Source organism: Archocentrus centrarchus, chromosome 19 (assembly GCF_007364275.1).
Source record: "Archocentrus centrarchus isolate MPI-CPG fArcCen1 chromosome 19, fArcCen1, whole genome shotgun sequence".
Lineage (NCBI taxonomy): Eukaryota > Metazoa > Chordata > Actinopteri > Cichliformes > Cichlidae > Archocentrus > Archocentrus centrarchus.
The window spans coordinates 7,719,932-7,739,969 of NC_044364.1; the positions used below are offsets into that span (position 1 = coordinate 7,719,932).

Sequence of the window (20,038 nt, forward strand, 5' to 3'; positions counted from 1 at the left end):
CAGTTTTCTCCCACAGTCCAAAGACTGGGGTTAGGTTAACTGGTCACTCTAAATTGCCCTATCATCTGAGTTAGTCTCCAGCCCCCCCCCCAGCAACCCTGAACAGGATAAGCTGAAGAGAAAGGATGGATGGAATTTACCATAATATGAATGAACAAATATATTTAAAGAACGAGGTCTGATGCAATATTGACATATTGAAGGAATCGGTTTAAAAATTACAATGAAAAACTTGCTCTATTCCTGAATTAGTTAAGCACAGACAATAAGCAGTGTTCCACGCTTGTAGCTGCAACGATTAATTAACACAATCAGTAATTCACAAACCAGAGCTCATAAAGAAATCAATAAACTTTATTTTCCCAGTGGTAGTTACAGAAACTATAACCAACCAGTTCAGTTGTCTTTTTTTTGAACAGGCCGTGGAGGGAAGAAAATCTCTCCCAGGTTTCGGAGAAGCCCCCTGCTGTAGTAGTATCTTTTAGAGTGATCTGGCACGGGGCTATGGAGATTATCGGCTGCTGCAGTTGGATGGCAGTGCTGACAGACGTAGCCTCTACTTTTGTACCACTCATTGGAGGTCTGGTTGATAAGAGCCAGGTAGGAATGGAACATGGCGTAACCCGCCAAGAGGAAAAAAACGAAGACCAAGAAGCCCAGCATGAAGACGATTCGGGGGAAAGTCAGAAATAGATGCTGGAAGGACACATTGGGGGGGGGTTTATTAAAATTCAATCTCAGCTGGAAATGCATACAGCTGTAATATTCAGTGTCTCAGCAGTACCTGCACAACAAACAGAGGTCCTGCTGGTTGCTGTTGGCCGTTCTCATCTATGTAACTGGCCCTGAGGAGCCCTGAGCGCAGCACAGCATGAAGCAGCATGTCCCCTGTTAGCAGGGCGATGTCGCCTGCCATGGCACAAACGCTGAAGAGGTAAAGCAGGAAGAAACGTGTGTTCTGAGCACCGATGCAGTTGTTCACCCAGACACAGTGGTGGTCGAAACGCTGCACACACCTGTTGCAGACCCCTGAAATACAGGCGGTGTTTACAGTCAGCACTAAGACTTCCTTTCTATTTACTACTGTAGGCACTTCAGGTACTAACAGCAACAAAGTACTCACTGCAGTGTTTAGAGCGGGCCGGTTTAACAAGCTGGCAAGTCGGACAGGAGACTCCCGGGTGAAACAGTCTTCTGTCATATGAATAGATGTGCAGCTGAGCAGCGACTTTCTTCTTTGTCACTGTGCCTGAGAGATGGAGAATCGAGAGGAACAAACCACTATTCCAGTTGATCTGTTGTTTTTTTTTTAATCCTTATCAGTGTTTTAAATAAGCTTCAAGGAACAAGACACCACTTTTCTTCTATTATATGCACCAACACTGCAGCCGGTAAGACATATATTTAAAAATATTATGTAGCTAAAGTAAATAAAACCTGGATCTGTCTTGATGCAGAGGTAGAAGAAGAAGGTCTTGAGGCCCAGCAGGACATAAGGCACAGATAGGCTGGTCAGAGTGGTGTCCATCTCCCTACAGAAGCCAAACACCTCGTAGGTGAACTCTGCATACACTGCGCCCTCCAGCAGGATATGCAGGTAGATGAACATGTTGCTCCTGCAGTTAGATGCAAATAACACTGAATAAAACCTAAAATAAACAACATCAACTCTGTGAACACTAAGATTTAACTACAAACCTTTGATGGAACAGTCTGTGTAACGTCCACTGCCAAAACTTCTGAAGCCATTTTGGTGTAATGGGTCCAAGTATCTGTGAAGCAAAGAGCTGTAAATGCAACAGCGCCACCCAGTGTCACTGTTTCTACTCTGTTCTTACCTTTGCTGCAAAGTTGAAGAGTACATTAAGGGGGCTGTGTTGCTGGCCGGAGTATTTGCAGACTAGAGCTATACATGTGAGCACCACCGCGACGTAAACAGCAAACAGCGTGAGGAAATCCATATCTCACCTGGCTGCATCACAGAGAGGCAAACAACAGGTGTTTACGGGACAAACTCACCGCCAGCAGGCAGCAAGCGTAACAAGAAAAAAAATGCAGCTTTGGTACTGCTAATTATTAATCATAGTCACATTATTTAAACACGTTTAAGACCTTAAAAACGACTCAGGTGAACAAGTTACGTTAGCATGCTCCCCTCAAACCTGTCAGCGCCCACGCAGCGTTAGCAAAACCGAACCGAATCTTCATTCCTTTACCTCCTATAAAGATATTTTCAAGCTCGTTCACCCCTTACTATCTAGTCGAGGTTGCACATAGCTGCCTTTTAGTGTTTATCTCTCGTCAGCAGAGTCACTTTGGTAAGCTTCTAGCCTCACTTTTGCTCCATGCTCTGTAAACAATGCTACTTCCTTAGCACCGATTGATGGGTTGAGCTAACGTCGCCGCCTCTCTGCAGCGAGAGGACTGCAGAAAGGGGTCTTTTTTCTTTCAGCTGCGCACTGAAATACATGAAAACTCTTTTCAGCTAATTAAGCGTGAAAAATATTTTATTTGCAAGTATGGTTTGCGTTAAAAGTCCGTTTCTCCTGTTCTAAAAGTTTATCAATAGCCATAATAGGGGGTGTCCTATACAAATAAGTTTAAAATCCCTTTATTCTACGACAGTTTACACCTGATATCTAAAACAGGCTTCAGACATTCTTAAGGTTTCATAACTATCCACATATACTCACTGGCCACTGCACTGTTAACACAAATATCAAATCAGCCTATGGCAGCAGCTCAGTGCATTTAGACATGTAGACACGGTCAAGACAACCTGCTGAAGTTCACTGAACTGAGCATCAGAATGACGAAGATTGTGATTTTGAATGTGGCATGGTTGTTGGTGCCAGAGGGGCTTGTCTGAGCATTTAAGAAACTTCTGATGCCACACACAGCCATCTCTGGGGTTTACAGAGAATGGTCCAAAAAAAGAGAAGATATTCAGGGAGCTGCAGTTCTCTGGGTGAAAATGTCTTGTTGGTGCCAGAGGTCAGAGAAGAAGGCTGGAAGGTAACAGAAACTTGAATAACCACTTGTTACAACCAAGTTATGCAGTAGAGGATTTCTAAACTCACCTGTGAAGAGGCTGCTGGGCCACGGCAGCAGAAGACCACACTAGGTACCGACCACACCTGTCAGCTAAGAACAGGAAACGGAGGCTAGAACTAACGTAGTGTCAATTTCTGCTGCAATATTCAGATGGTAGGGTCAGAATTTGGCGTGAAAAACATGAAAGCATGGATACATCCTGCCTTGTATCAGTGATTAAGGCAGCTGCTGGTGGTGTACTCGTTTGAGGGATATTTTCTTGTTCGGGAATGTTTTATACACTGTGGAAGATGACCTGCATTCAGAGGAACAGTGTGAGATAGCATGAGCAGTAATGTGGCTTTTTATTTCCAGTGCCCAAAATACATTTGAATAATTAATTATAAATAGTATTTTATACTTAAACTTAATGTGCAAAGCATGAAATAAAGCGTAAAATGTTTGTGTCTATAAGATGGCATATAAACTGTTAAAAAAGAGAGAATTTTAAATATACACTCTCAGTGACAATGATACCTACATTTAACTTAACAATTTGACCAATAACTGATACCAGGAATTTTTCCTGTTGTTTACTGAATTTCTGGATGTGCTGTGCTGGTGCCTTAATCATTTTTTATTGTGTCTTATGTAAGCTAAATCAAGTTACATTGCTGCGAGCATTGTTTTTATCCCACTCTTTGTGCCAGGGACATGAAGAATTATCTTGCAGCTTGTTGTCACTCTAGCTTTGAGGAGCTCTATTTTGTTCAAAAATTAATGTGACACAACAGACAAATATCAGTTACTGGCATCTGTAAATGTCATCTGATTTGATGATAGGTCGATACCAGCGAGCAAGACCGATATCAGCCTATAGTATTTGACTTTGGTGCCTGCATGAAAAAATAAACCGTTTGCTGTTTGTCTCTGCAATCCAGTTATCCACACAATGCAACAAGGCACCACAGGACACCAGTCGGTGGATACTGTTGCGGACATGGCCCAACACTCATATTACAGCTCACAGAGCTGCAGAGGGGAGCATTACTCAGGAGCTGTGCAGGCTCATCTCTGAATGCTGCTTAAACAGGTACTGAGTGTTTGGATGTGCTGTGCTGGTACCTTAATCATTTTTTATTGTCTCTTATGTCAGATAAATCAAGTTACAATGCCATGAGCATATCTGCATTTCCAATTTGGGATCAAAATTACAGCTTTATGGCTGAAAAGTTTTTTGTTTTTTTTTTGTCAAAAGATAAATGATTTCAGGTGGCTTTGAGATTGCTGAAAGTTTTATAAAACTGGAGCGCCAGAGAAATGTCAGTTTTCTGTCACACATCTTGTCACAGATGACTCAACTGTCTTGGCTGTCGTGTAAGAGGAGAGTTTGAAGTGAAAAGTGTGTTTGGAGATGCAGCCAGTTGTGTTTAATTATTCAGTTTGCACTGGAATGTTTGTTCCTTACTGTGTGCTTTGCCACTAATGACAGTTTACACTCCAATAAGCCCACCTGCGCACTTCTTTAGTGCTTTCTCTCCAGCTGTTATGCATTTTAGTTAAAAAAAAAACCCATCCAGATGGATTATATAGATAAAGATTACAATAGTAAAAAAGTAAAACTTAATTTGAGCTGCAGTTCAAGGACATAAGAGTGTAATTACATGTACTGCTCAGAGTTTGACCAATACTGAATTTTTAAGACCAATGCCGATATTTGGTAATTTAAAAATCAGACATATCAGCCAATATTTTTTTCTTTCAGACACACATACATAAACAGATCTTCCTAACATTTGTTATGAGTAGTTATTAATTAGTATTTATTAAGATAATATTACAGTGTAGTTTAAAAAAATTCTTGTTTTACTGTCACAAGAAATCATGACTTACTCCTTCACACTCTGACTCTACTGGGGTCATCTGGTTATTCTGTTTCTGGCCTTCCAAACGTGTGTTACCAACAGGGAAGTTGCAGAGGTCCCTCTATCGATTATTTTTTTTATTTTAATTTGTCGGCCATTATAAATGCCAATAGCAGTTGATATCGGCTGATATATCCATCGGGTTCTGGTAATGCTATAATTATAGTTGAGTAGAATTTGCTCTGTTAGGTCTGATTAAGTATAAAATAATCTCATGGAATCTTTGCTGTCTCATGTTTTTTGCATTCATAAAATAATCATTAACAATGTACCAGGAAGTTTTCTCTTACAGGGAGCTGCTATTAACTTGTTAGATCTGCATTTCCAAAGTCTTACAAAGGGATTTTTAGGCTGCTTTGGAAAACCATTCAGTTTGAAACTATAATTTAACAACAGATACAAAACTAGCAAATACAGCTAGCAACTTACTGCTTAATATCACACCATCTTCTGCTCATCTGGGATAAATGTTCTGTAGACAGTGCTGAGAGTATCGTAAACTCTGCTGTATAAACTATAAATTTCATATCATAGCATATTGGACAATATACACACCAGTGTCACCAATATGGGCATATATCTTTAGCTATCGGTCAGGCTCTAATTGACATCAGAGCATAGACTACACAAATTGCCAGTTTTAATTTGGAAATACAGTAGCATTAAGCCTGTTAAATGAATGTCTTAAGGTGTGCACGGTGCCTAAAGAAGTTCCACTAGAGGAAGTGTAAATATCTAATAGGGGAGGGGAGCATGTGTTCCTACAGTATTAATAACAGGGGGGGTGGAGGAGAGCAGATTCAGCTGATAATCCCACTAATCCTACAGGCTAAAGTCTTAAATTGCCCCTGCTCCTTATCAATGGACTGACCATTTCAGAGTACACACAGAATCGCAGGCACGCAGACGCTCCAATTAGAGCTCCTCGGGCTTTCTTGCATCGACGCAGAGTGATTCTGGGCCAGTAGCGGTCCCACGGAGAGCCACCTTGCCAAGAGAGGAGGAGGAGGGAAAAAAAGACACATGGGTGTATTTATAGAAAAATGAGGCCTCACAATACCCTTTTTGGAGAGAGAATTATTAAGGAACCGAGGTGCGCGGGTGCATGCGTCCCAGTTTTCTGATTAACACTGTGCAAGCAGGCTGGCCCTAGGATGAATCAGGGATGAGATGCAGGACCAACTCCTTGACATACTCACAGAAAGACTGCACTTGCTTTTCATGCACACTCACCCTTTGCTCATGAGGAGACTGCTGTGGTTTCAGGGAAGCGGAATGGGGCAGTATTTTGAGTTTGTCACCTTTTCTCTTTGACTTTGGGTTGTGGGTGTTTTTTTTTTGTTTGTTTTTTTTTTTAAAACATTATATTTGAGAAGACTGATTGGATAACAGCCTTTTAACAGGCCACGGGGTATCTGACATTCAAGATGAAGAAGTTTTTGCAAAACAAAAAGGGCAGATACTCTTTTCGACAGAGCAAACGAGGCTCTCGGTATCCAGCTAAAGATTTCTGTAAGTCTTTATAACCTTCGTCTTTGGCAGCTATGTAAATTCTGCTGTGCTGTGGCTTTTGAAAGCTGTGCAGCACATCATTAGCCTATAGCTGAGCTGCAGGGTTTACAGCAGTTCATTGCTGCAAATCTGTATTTGTTACAATAGAGGTGGTTTTGAAATCCTTTCACATTTAGCTTAACTCTTTTTCATTTTAATGCTTAAGTCAAATTTTGCCTTATATTTGCCACTTTTTTCAACCCCTTACCTGCTCGTCCATGCAGCCAGTGGTGTGCTCTGTTGCATTATTGCATTTCTATTCAATTACCATTCAACAGGAGAGACATGCATGTGCAATGAGTGCAAAAAATAGCAAGAGGAACTTCTGTCTCTTGAGCTAATTAAGGTCACAATCTTTCAATGCTCTAATTTGATTGGCTGTGAAGACATTTGTGAACCAGGTCAGGGACCGCTGAGTGTGTCATGGTTCAGCATAGAGGGTTACAGAGCCACAGTCGATGTACATTTTGAGACACGGGAGACAGGGAAGGAGACAGAGAGCAAATTGAATCTCTTTAAAACATAAGATTATATCATAGAGATTTCTTGCAGTGTTGCTGAACTTGAATGCACTAGCTGCAGAGGGTAAGTGTTTGCAATTGTAGCACAAGACTCCATACTGAAAAAAACTTCACTGTCTTTTTCTCCTCTTCCTAAAGTCCTCAGCATGCCGACTTCCAACCAAGGCTGGCCTGAGGATTTTGGCTTCCACCTTGGTGGGACTGGACCGAGCTATATCTTATCAGTGGAGGAAGGCAGCAGTGCCCACCTGGCAGGGCTGCAGGCAGGGGATCAGGTCCTGGAGATTGAAGGCCACAATGTATCAACGCTGGGTCCTCAAGCTGTCATCGCCATCGCCCAGACTCAGAAGAACATCCCCCCCAGCATTGGAGTGGTGTCCCGCATACAGCAGGTCTTACAGCTTACAAATCCACCAGAGCAATACTGCATGTGTAGGTTAATGGCTGTGGAAATGCATGTCATAATATAGCAAGATGTAGAGCTGCACCATTGTGGATAGTTGTTGAAGATCTGCTCTGTGGTCAAACACTGAGGCAAATGTCTTGTACAGATGGACATCACACCAGGCCCAGATGGTCGTTTTGGGTTTACCATTGTGGGAGACTGCCCCCTACTGGTGGAGGACTGCTCTCCTTGTTCCCCAGCTGGCCGCGCAGGCCTGAGGGCCGGGGATTATGTCATGGAGGTGAACGGCATCCCAGTCAGGCAGCACGAGATGGCTGCAGCACTAATAAAGGCATCCCAGGGGAGGACACTCCGCCTGGGAGTGCTGTGCCTTGGGCCAAGGCACAAACAGAGCATCAGCATAGAGGACAGTCAGATGGGTGGTGAGGGGGCAAGACTGGACCGCAAATACAAGGCTCTGGAGTTTAACAGGAAGGTAGGTTTGTATAGACACACTTTCTGCTGGTGGACCAGCTGAGTTAAAAGGCCCTGAAAAGTGATTTTCTAATTAAAGGCAACATTTTTTGCCTGAATTGGAACTATTTTGTTTTTTTCACATTACAGATATCTGAGCTTGTGCTTTTCTGTTCCCATGTAACTGTTTTGAAGTGGGTAGGGCTTATTTGAAAAAAATTTTAAGTATTTCTGTGCACCAAGCAGAATTTAGCAGTAATTTATTTGAATTTAAGGACCTATTATGGTTTTAAGCTGTTTATTTTTTTATGAGTCTTGCATGACTCACAGTTTTACAAAAATCCTTATTTGTCCTACAGTCCCTCAGTTTGTCCTCTGTTTGAAACAAGCTTCTTTATTTTTAAGGCCTCTCTTCATAAAAGGTCTCTTTCTTATAATTGGCCAACCTCCAGAAGCCAAATGAAGGGCAGTGTCTATATATTGTGGGCTTGCTGCAGATGACCATATAAAGAAATCTGTGGCATCAGCTCATCAGAGTTCTTTATACAGTCAGAAATCAGAGAAAAAAGCCTTGAAGCCCAGTGCTCAGCAGAGTCTGAAGTCTGCACTTTTGGTTAAAGGGGACTACTTTTACATACTGGCCACATCACATCCAGTATTGTAACATTTTATATGCACTAATCAATTGAGATCAAACACCATCCGCATAGTTCTGATTAGCTGATTTTTAGTCTAACGATGTCTGTTTTTTTTTTCTTTTAGTTTAAGTTTTATTTTTGCTTATTTTAGTGAATATTTAATAATACACACATTTTTTTTAAGACCAGAATAAATGAAAAATGACTAGAAATGTTATAGTTATCTGCTTGTAACTCTGCAAAATCACTCAACATCCAACAATGTACAATTTTCAGTCATTGTGACCTGACACATAAAATCTTAGACTTGAAAAAGAAAATACATCCTCTTTCAAGTCTAAGATTTTATGTGTCAGGTCACAACAATTAAAGTCATCTGGTTCATACCAGGTTTTAAAATTATTTAAATGCAACTTCAGATGACAAACAAAACACAGCATGTTACACAGTGTCATTATTTATTTAAGAAAATCTAAAACAAAATTCAGAAAGAGCCTGTGAAAAATTAAGTATACCTTATTCCATAGGAATTATGAGCGCAAGAAGCAGCCAGGTGCCGCTAATGAAATGCGCTTGATTAACTGATCATCAACAAGTGTGAGCACCTCTGTAAAAACAGTAGATTTGAGCAGTGGTCCCCAAAGTGTGGGCTGCTGCGGGGGTGGGTGGGGGGTCGCAGTAATAACAGAAATTTTTTTTGTCTTTTTCTTTTTTTTAAAAAAACCTCTATTTTACCAGGTAAAATGTTTGAGAACCAGGGATTTTCTGTTTTTTGAAGGGGCTTCAGCACTCGTGACTTTGGGAACCACTAGTCTAGAGCATTCAGGCGTATGTTAACACACTTGAATGTTCAGGTGCTCAACAGAAGCAATTGCTGCTGCCCATCAATCTGGGGAGGGTTATAAGGCCATTTCCAAACAATTTGAAGTCCATCATTCTGTCATGGGGAAGATTATTCATAAGTTGAAAATATTTGAGACAGCTGCCAATCTTCCCAGGAGTGAACATCCCAGCAAATTCACCTCAAGGTCAGACTGTGCAATGCTCAGAGAAACTGCAGAAAACACAAGCGCTACATGTCAGACTCTGCAAGCCTCAGTTAGCATGTTAAACGTTATATTTCATGACAATGCAGTTAGAAACAACTGAATATGTATGGCTGATTTTACAGGGTTGCCAAGAGAAAGCCTCACCTCTCTAAAAAAGAACATGGCCCCACAGCTTAAGTTGCATCAGAACAAACCGCAAGACTTCTGGAACAATGTGCTTTGGACAGATGAGCCCAAAGTGGAGATACGGGGCCATAATGCACAGCAGCACATCATATGTGAGGCTGTCTATCCAACAGCTAAAGTTGGGACAAAACTAGAACATGCAGCAGGACAATGATCCCAAACAAACAGCAAATCTGCAACAGAATGGCTGAAAAAGAAAAGAATAAGGCTGCTGCAATGGCTCAGTCAAAGTCCAGACCTCAACCAGATTAAAATGCTACAATTGGACATTAATAGACCTGTGCATAAATAAATGCCTGCAAACCTCAATGAACTGAAGCAACATTGTAAAGAAGAAATTCCTCCACAATGATGTGAGAGACTGATAAAGAAATACAGAAAATATTACTTCAAGTTATTGCTGCTAAAGGTGGTTTTACAAGCTACTGAATCATGGGGTGTACTTAGTTTTTCACACGGTTTCTGCATCTTGACTCAGGTTTTGTTAAATAAGTAATGACATGGTGTAACATGTCATGTGTTGTTGTTCATCTGAAGTTGTATTTAAAGAGTTTTAGAATTTGTATGTCCTCATATGAAAACCGTAAAACTGAAAGAGGGTTTGCTTTCTTTTTCACATTCCTGTATTTAGTTTTGAAGTGCAAGACAAGATTAAAAAGAAGGCAAGAGACACAAACATAAAAAATACATCCTATTGTGTCTTTTAAACTTCAGGCTAAATATTTTTGGACAAGTCTGGTACTGTGTTAAAAAACTAGGAGGTCATCACATCTACTCAAAGCATCTACACTTTTACTGACTACCTCCAGTCTCTAACAATATTTTTGAATCTCCATCAGGTTGACCAGATTTTAGGTGATGAGCCGGAAGTGAAAGAGAGGCTCTTCGCTGTGCTGAAGCAGTATGCTGCGGAGAAGAAAGTTGAGTGGTTAGCTTCTGTTCTGCCGGAGATACTTACCACAGATGAACATCGACAGCTCATCTCCAGCATCAGGTAGGAGCCAGTTTTAGCTCATATTATGCACAGTTGAGAATAAACTGCAGGTAGGAAGCAGAGTAGTGTCTTCAGTGGAGAAGATGCAAAAAAAGATTTGTTTGTGAATGCTTATCACATCTTTATCCTCTCCATCTCATCTCATATTTATGGTCATTTTGTGCAAAAAAATTTGTGCTAAAGTACATTACCCTACTACACCATCACTTTGTATAATCTTGCACACAGTTTTGGTCCCAGTGAAAACTAAACTAATCTGCAGGGATTGAATTCATAATGACTGTGTAAATTGGATTTCCTGTTGCTCATTTGGTTGCAGATTACAGAGGTCTCAGCCACCGCCACCCATGATAAATCTACACTTTAGGTTTGTGGGTCCCATCTGCCACCCAGGGTAAATCCACAGTGACCCTCCTGAGTCGCTTAGGCTGCCATTGTTGTTAGTGAAACCGAGAAACTAAACTGACAAGGAGGGGTTTGAGCTTAGAGTTGTTCGCGGTAAATGAGACTTGGCAAAGCGTTCTGCATTCACGGCATGGAGGTGTCTGTGATGATGAGCCACACACATATTTAGCAGAATACTCGCTTCATGGAACTACTGGTATCCATGCGGCTCTCCGTCTCTGCAGCCCTTTCAAATAAAAAATAAAATCTGGAGCTACATCCAGCAGGTTGCTTTCCATGAGATAGAATCATGCCAGGTAACTAAACGTGAAAAACTCTTTAGTTAAGTGGTTGTCTATGTGCCAAAATAAATCCCCAGACAGCCTGTCCACAGATTGCTCTCCATCCGCAAGTGCAGCCAATCAATCCTTTTATTCTCTTACTACGCTGGCTTCCTCCTCCAGTACTACTACACTACTTTCAGCTCTTTTTTTGGTGATATTAATATACTGTAAGAAGGGTTTCTATTTGTATGAGGCACTCATAGAAATGGAATGGATTTTAGTGCCTCAAATTGGGCATGAATAATTCAAAGTGTGTTCACTGAGAGTTGGTATTTGTACAATGAGGGACACTCCTATCTGCACAAGGACCAATAACAGCATTAATAACTTCTCTCTGTGGACCTCCTTCCCTGCCCATCTCACAACTCTCTTACCTCGCTCTCCCGCTCTCTTAAGGGGTGTTTGTGTTTAGCACTGATGGATTGCCTTCTCATTATATCGCTCAGACTATTTCCTGCTTTCTCTGTGCAGTGACCGTTTTCTCTTGACACTTGGTAAAGACGGCCTCCTGCCTGCACCAAGGTCCCAGAAGACCTTTTATCCTCCACAGAGGAGCAGCTCAGTAGCAGTACATGAGTCCAGTATTCTGCTCATTACTGCTGTGAGACTTGTGCTTGTGTTTATCTTGTTTCTGAACTATGGGTGACAGCTAAAACAATGAATTGTCTGGGGTGAGTATACCCTCCTTTCTTTGCTAATATTCTCTAATGTTGTGTGAAATGTGGCTGTGGGTTGTTTGTGTATTTTTGAGGACATTTTGCACTGTTGTCAGTTCCCACCTGCTGGTGCCTGTGCAGGTGTAATAATGTGAGCGGTGAGTGAATGTTTAATGCAGTCCTTATGCTATAAGACAAAGCCTGCTGTTGATGCTTGATAGTTTTAAAAATCATTCTACCCTATTTAAGGGGATAACGGAGACCATTTGGACCATTGGCAGTTTATTCGTGCAGTTTGATGCAATGCAGTCTCATTTGGATTGATGGAAAATGTGGTTAACAACAGATTTAACAATATAATGCTTTTGTGTCTGTCTCTTAAACGACTGGGGTTCTCAGGATGAGGATGTAATCTCTTTTCACGTGTATTAAGGGGTGTGGTTCAGTTAATGTCTGTATGCATGCTCATGTTGACTCTGAGATTACATATATAATCAATTTAACATTTATATTATGTTATTTATTATTTTGAGGTCTGTTTTTCCAAATGGATGCAGCTATATGTAGACATCAGTCACAAAATCACTCATTTGCAGCTATTCAACTCAACTATCATGTGATCGCAGTCAGTACTCTTAATCAGCAATACTGCCTCACCAGCTCCTCTTCATCCACGCTACATGCTGAGCGCAAATCTTGCTTTGTTAGCAGTGCTGATAATGATGGTATTTAATTTGGAGCGCAGGAATCAGCGGCTGGAGCTTGTTTGTAACTGTTCCCGAGCTGCTGCACTGCACACGGTCTCACAAGAGCCTTGCACAGTGTCTTTAATGAAGTGGGTGTTGAACACAAACAGTACAAAGGGGGTACAGTCATGAATAAGAGTGGAACAAGTTGCCTCTTTCTATTAATATAAACCTTGTTCCAAATTATTAAGCAGCTGCAGTTGTGTTTGTTTCTCCGGATCAGTCGGCGCTACTATAGGTTAATACTTGATAAAAATATTGTATTATGAAAATATTATGCAAAATGCAGTTTGAAAACTTCCAGTAGGTCATAATGAACCCAAGTCTGTAATGTTTGTTATGACAGAATATTCTTCAGTTTAAAGAAAGCTTTTCAAAACAAATGAGCTTCTTCGATATCTAACTGAGGATGCCAGTTGGCTTCCAGGTAAGGAGTTAGCTCTGGGATGGTTCAATATCCTGCATGAAATTAAAGTCTTCTGATGAAGAAAGGCTTCTCTGCATGAAAGAAAGAAACCAGATAGGAACTGCAGATGGCCTTTGCAGGACCCCCAAGGACCCTAACAGTGCCAGCCTTGTCAGTTAGAGCAAGCCCAGATCATCAATGAAGTGTCACACATTTTTTTTTAGACAATGTTGTGTATCACAACACCGTTTATGTGAGACTAGAACAGTTTGAATATTAGTCTTCATGTATTTCTGAGGCCACTAGAAAACATTTAATTGCCCTTTATTTTTTGGGGAAATATTAACAAATAGATTTGATATTTTTAGAACAAATTTGTCTGTGCTATGAATCATCACAATTTTTTGTTCACAGTTTAGTTTGATGGCAAATAGGCTCATTGGATAGTGAACGATACTATCACGTAGTAAACATACCTGCTAAATTAGTATTTTAGCACAATCAGCTCAAGTGTGGGAGTATATTAAAGCATTTAGTTCGAAGCAAAGGAACAGCTGAAGCAAAGGAACAGCCTCACAGAGGTTCTAGTGTGATTATCCAAGATAATCAGATAACAAAGTTCACTTGTACACAATAATATATTGTGTAGCTTGTAATGAAATCATAATTATTGGCTGTAAAAAGCCAAAATCATCCACATATGAGGAACATTGGTATCATTTTTGATTCAGCTGTGATTTCTGATATTGCCTGTTCACCTTGCTACTACCGCTTTGGCTTAATTCTTCATGGCAAAAATTCAACAAGGTGCTGGTAAGATCTCTGGTGAGAGTTTGGTCCATATTGACATGATAGCATGATGTGAATCTCCTTTTCCACCACATTCCAAAGGCGCTCTGTTGGATTGAGATCTGGTGACTGTGGAGACCATATGAGTGCAGTGAACTCACTGTCATGTTCAAGAAACCAGTTTGAGATGGTTTGAGCTTTGTGGCATGCCGTTTTCCATGCTTCCAGCATGGAAGCAAAGCTCAGGTAGGCCGTAGTGTTTAAACAATGCTGAGTTGCTACTAAAGGGTCCAAAGTGTGCCAAGAAAATAGCCCCCACACCATTACACCACTGCGACTGACCGGAATCATTGATAAAAAGAAACACGAGTCCATGCTTTCATGTTGTTTACACCAAATTCTGACCCAACCATCTGAATGTCACAGCAAGATATTCAGCTGACCAGGCAATGGTTTTCCAATCTTCTCTTGCTTGCGTGAACTGTAGCCCCAGTTTTCCTGTTCTTAGCTGACAGGCTTTGCAGCCGGCATTGTCTTACGCTGCTGTAGCCCATCTGCTTCAGGGTTGTGTTTTTTAAATATTTTATTTATAGAAATTTTCATTATTATAAAACAACATTAAAGATAGCAGATCAGCAAAACCACAATAAAAATGGCGAAAGACAAATCAAAGAAAGAAAGAGTGATCCTTTGAGTTTCTGTTGCCTTCCTATTACCTTGAAGCAATCTGACCATTCTCATCTGACCTCTGGCACCACCAACAACCATGTCACATTCAAAGTCACTCACATCACCATTTTTTCCTTTATTCTGATGGTCACTTAGAATTTCAGCAGGTTGTCTTGACCATGTCTGCGTGCCTAAATCATCGAGTCACTGCCATGTGATTGCCTGATTGGGTATTTGTGAACACTTCAACAAGTGTACCTAATAAAGTGGATGGTGAGTGTATATCCCTTTGGTCAACTCAGGTTATGTGCTTTACATATAAATATGTTTTTTAAACATTGTTTAAATATTTTTTTCTGTTATTTGAAATCGGTATGCCTTTTATAACTGGTCAGGATTTGATCACATGACTTCTTTTTTTGACTATGTCCAAAATAGATTCATTTTATTATGACAGCTTTAAATGTGTGTTATATAGAACAAACAAATCATGTGAGAAAATTTTTTTTCCACTGCATCTGTACTTCTTACTTTTCCAGCCTATATGTATTTAGGCATTGCACCAAACTGGCTTCTCCGCATTACTGTCACATCTGGACACTCAAATGGAAATTAGGTCTTTGTAGTTTTTCGGCTTGTCATTCCTCCCTTCTGAGAAATCTGTCCCTTCCTCCCAGCTTGCTTCCTCCTCCACAACCCTCCTTCAGATAATTATAGATCTCTGTTCTTTATAAATGAGGTCAAATCAGAGCACCCATTTAGTTTCCAAGAGTTGATGCGGAAAACTTCTTTTGATGATGTTGCTGTTTCAACAGATGGCTGTGTTTCTGTGGTGGGTAAATACCTGCATTTATGTAAAAAAAATACATATATATATCACTAATAGCAGCAGGCACACCCCAACAGAGATCAGCCTTGCACAGACAGGTACCACATCAGCTTGAGAGATGGGGGCATAATACTGCTATGATATGATTAAATGGCAAATAGCAGGCAGGCACAGATAGCAAAGGAGAGCTGTGTGGGCTGCTACACCTACGGCACTAAGAGAACATTTATTTATATCTTGGGAGTCTGCTTATTGTAGCCAGTAGTCTGTGCTCAGGCAACACTGTCTCAGGCTGCAGCTACAGTCACACCTCAACCTGATCAAAGTCTGCAGAGACAGTGACAGCGGGCTAAGAATATGTGTCCTATATCTTTAACTGAACAGATTTGTTTCAAAGAGAAGATACCCACCAGTGCTTAAAAGCTTCTCGAAAATAAGAGATAGGGACAAAAAAAAAAAGAGAAGATTTAACAAATGTCAGGTAACTTAAAGTTGCTGCATGTGGATTTTTAAGTCTTTAAAAATAAATGTTGCTAAACCTGGAATACTGGTTGGCAGTTAAGGTACTTTTGGAAGTCTTATTGTACAGTTTTCTGTAAGAGATAGGTTATATTAGAAAAAAAACAAACAACTTTTTAAAACTCCTTAGATGAAACTATTGCTGTGAATATTTGAATAAAAATGTTGACATGTAACTTAAAGCACAAACCTTGCTCTCACTCATCTCCAGTTGTTTGACTTCCCACTTTGCTGTGGTGATGCAGAAGTGTGCTCTCAGGTGTGCCTGTGAAATGTGGCATCACCTTTTGGTTGTGGTTACAGGTGGGTGCAAAATGCCACCCGTCTGACCACAGTCACTCACGGTGATGCTGGGAAAAGTTCAAAGCTTATGCAGTAGAGGCCAGGATATCCAGAATTATCCTCTTGTGTGGGTCACAGATTCTAAACCTTGTATCTTACACTTCACTTAATGCAATTTGTCAGCATTTAATCAATTAGCGTCCATCCATTTTCTTAGCCTGTATCAGCTATTATTGGGTGAGAGGGAGAGCAGTCCATCACAGGGCTAACACAGAGAGAATACAGCCTTTCACACTCACATAAACACCTACAGTCAATTTAGAATTGCTAGTTGCTGTGTGCATCCACACAGACACAGTGAGACATTTGAGAACATATAAATTCCCAGCCTGCTGGCAGGCTCAAAGCAGAAACCCTCTTGATGTGGTGAGAGTGCTAACTGCTGCACTGCCCTAGTTTTCAAAGCTTAACTTTTAGTTTCTGACAAATGTCTGATCTGATCTGAAAATCTGATCACACTACTAATGTGTGTTATGAGCGCCTGACAATCAGGAAAAATGTTTAATTTAAGCAGGAGGTTTAAAAAAATGTCTGAATCCTTTATGCATATGTGGAGGTCACTGAGATTTTCCCCTCCTCATCTTTTCTGACTGTTTTTTCACTGGTTTTGTGTTTGGCTTGGGTCAGTGTCACTACTGGTAGCAAGAGGCGGTACCTGGACCTTACAGACGTTGCACAGGTAGTCCAGCTTCTCCAGGAGTCTCCCAGCACAGTATCAAGAATTTACAGGTTCACCACTGGTGCCCAGTGGTTTTCACAGATGAGATTAGGTTTAGCCTGAGCACATGTGACAGATGTGAAAGGGTCTGGAGAAGCCGTGCCTGTAACATTGATTGGCATGACCGGTATGGTGGTTAGTCAGTGATTGTCTGGTGAGGCATGTTCATGGAGGGACACACAGACCTTTACAGTCTAGGCAACAGCACCCTGACTGCTGTTAGGTATCAGAATGGAATCCTTGGACCCACTGTCTGACTCTACGCTGGTGCAGGGGGTCCTGGGTCCCTCCTGGTGCACGACAGTGCCTGGACTCTTGTGGCGAGAGTATGCAGGCAGTTCCTGGAGGATGAAGGAACCACTGCCCGACCTCCATCCTCGCCTGACCTAAATCCAATAGAAAACCTCTGGGACATTATGTTTTAGTTCATCCGACGCTGCCAGGTTGGACCTCAGATGGTCCAGGAGCTCAGTGATGCCCTGGTCCCGATCTGGCAGGCGATCCCCCAAGATACCATCCGTTGTCTCATTAAGAGCATGCTCCGACGTTGTGAAGTACCATTTTGAGTTGATGCAATGAAATTCCAGCAAAATGGACTAACCTGTCGCATCTTTTTTTTTTTTTTTTTTTTTTTCCACTTTGATTTTCGGAGTGTCTCTGAATTCACCCCTTCTTTCATTCCTAACACATTACCCCGTCCATAGCCATATAGATATCCAGCATTATTTTTTCCCATTGAGAACTGATTGATGGATAATACAGTGTTTCTCCAGTATCACTTGAACCAATAGAGCTTCAGGTTATAAGATGATGCTTCAATATTTTGATATGACCATTTTAAGTCTTCAACACATCCTGAACTCTCTTCTTTAAATAGTCTTTGCAGCGCATTATATCAAGCTTTCAAGTAAATAGAAGCTCTTTTAGGATTTTTAAATATATGTTAATACAGATAAACAGGACATTTTTGTCAAGTGAATGCATTGTGCCACACCTATAGCAGCAGTGGGACTGGTAATGTGTGCTTTCAGTCCTGTTATTTTGTGATCTTGGAAGACTTGAGGCTGGGTCAGTGCCTTTTGGTCATCATCTGAACCGGTCCTGAGTAGTTTTGGTAGTGTGGTGTGGCGCCTCCTGCTGGAGGAGGCTGCTGACATCAACTGACTGTCAGTGCCATGTGGTTGATCGGTGTATACAGGTTGTTAACATCTGTTGAATACTAAATAAGCTGCTGCTATATTGTTATTATGGCATCAAATATCACCACTGGCACCAAAGGCACTGGTTCAGGCTCTAATTATCTCATCTCTGTCTCTATAGGCCAGTTTCTAGAGCTCCTAAAGAGTGAAAATGTGGTGTGCACTTCATACAGGCAGCTAGTTGTTAACAGCAGCGGTGACCGAAGGTTCTGCATGTAAATGAGTCTTCATTATTCGCCACACTACAAGTACAGAACAGGGCTGAAGGTGCTCCATATTTTCCTAATAGAGTGATTTAAGAAGCATGGATAATTAAATGCACACTGGGTAAAACTCACATGTGCTGTGAAGCTGCTTCTCTCTCTCTGTCCAAAGAGTGTCCTAATTGCTCTGTTTAGCTGTCAGAATTGTTGTTGCAGCTTAATTAGCTCCATGTGGATAAGAACAGTGGAAGCTGTTGTTCCTCCCTCATCTCTGTTTGCGTGTTAATTGCTTGACTGGTGCTATTTTTCACAGACCCTGTACCCTGTCTGCTAATGACTGATTCATCTGGTCAGCAGATCAGCAGCGAATCAGCAACAGACAGTCAGAACACAACAGACTGGTGTAGGTGGGAATCAAAATGGCTGTTTGTGCAAATCTGTGTTTGGCCTCAGCTCGGTGATCCAGCACTCATCAAATATGAACTTCTGGCTCGTTTGATAGAATGACTTAGGTTTCTTTTGGGTGCCATCTGAATTTTCTACATTTCCTTTGGGTCTGCTTTTGAAAAAAAAAAAGTATTATTAGACTTTATATGGCATGCTTTGTTTTCATAATGTGCAGGTTGCGACCTCTACTTTTTTATAGTGACATGCATTTGTAAAGTCTCCAAGGTGGAGAGATTTTTGCCAGTTCTCACCTCCTTAATGGGCTGGTTTAGAGGAGCGGCTCCACATTTACCTAACATCAGCATAAAAAATCTGCCAAATCAAATATGCAGAGCCTCCCTGCTGTGGCAACCCCTTCTAACAAGGCAGAAGCCCAACGTAGCGTTAGTGTACTTAAAGAATTTGTTATGTATGCCCACATGAGATAGAGAAGATAGAAAGCAATTAGGAAACTTCTTTCAGGAAGCCAGTTGCCTTGCTCTGTCCAAATTTGAGAAAATTATGCTCATTTCCAACTTTTATTCTTTAACTCTGCTAGAACAGCTTGGAATAATTCACAGGCCAAAATAATTCTTATCTATATTATACTGGGAAGTTACCCCCATTCCAAAATCCTGCCCCTCCTAAGGAAAAATATTTGAAAAGCAGGTGGGAGGTGCTTTTTCGCTCACAGTCATGAGTGTGTGTCTGTGATGACCACCATATTAAGGAAATCCACTCTGACTGACATCATCGAGAGCCCAGAGACAGAAACTGACTGAAACCAACTGCTCAGAGCAATCTAAAGCCTCAGCTTTTGGCTCCAGAGACTATTCGTACCTCATTATTTGACTCTTGGACCATGTTTTATATGAGCGTGTAACAGTCTCTAAATGAAAGAAAATGAGGAAAAGTGTGAAAGGTGCCTTTTAAACCAGCGCATAGTGCTATGCTAGCTGCTTCCCCCACTGTCTTCTGTCTTATGATGTGCGCATCATAAAAACTGATGATTAGTCCTTTAATGTTAGAGCATCTATATTTAATAAGTATAG

At 41.1% G+C, this 20,038-nt stretch overlaps 2 protein-coding genes across 6 annotated transcripts in view; one reads left to right on the forward strand and one right to left on the reverse strand.

Moving 5' to 3' along the window:
• Positions 1 to 364: 364 nt before the first annotated feature.
• Positions 365 to 2,405, reverse strand: zdhhc4 (zDHHC palmitoyltransferase 4). 5 transcript variants are annotated; one of them, XM_030755319.1, is made up of 7 exons: positions 2,337 to 2,405; positions 1,839 to 1,972; positions 1,699 to 1,772; positions 1,438 to 1,616; positions 1,124 to 1,249; positions 785 to 1,029; positions 365 to 696 (listed from the first exon to the last, which is right to left on the reverse strand). In XM_030755319.1, the coding sequence occupies exons 2-7, from the start codon at positions 1,959 to 1,961 to the stop codon at positions 397 to 399; spliced, it is 1,047 nt and encodes a 348-aa protein (XP_030611179.1). In that variant the 5' UTR covers positions 1,962 to 1,972; positions 2,337 to 2,405; the 3' UTR covers positions 365 to 396. The 5 variants fall into 5 exon arrangements, with proteins under 5 accessions (XP_030611179.1, XP_030611177.1, XP_030611176.1 ...); XM_030755317.1 differs by having other exon boundaries at positions 2,217 to 2,399; XM_030755316.1 differs by having other exon boundaries at positions 2,156 to 2,399.
• Positions 2,406 to 7,581: 5,176 nt separating this feature from the next.
• The window catches only part of grid2ipb (glutamate receptor, ionotropic, delta 2 (Grid2) interacting protein, b), a 42,759-nt gene continuing 30,302 nt past the window's right edge, over positions 7,582 to 20,038 (forward strand). The window contains exons 1-2 of the mRNA XM_030754283.1: positions 7,582 to 7,911; positions 10,602 to 10,756. Of these exons, the coding sequence (XP_030610143.1) occupies positions 7,582 to 7,911; positions 10,602 to 10,756 (485 nt within the window). The remainder of the gene's footprint in view (positions 7,912 to 10,601; positions 10,757 to 20,038) is intronic.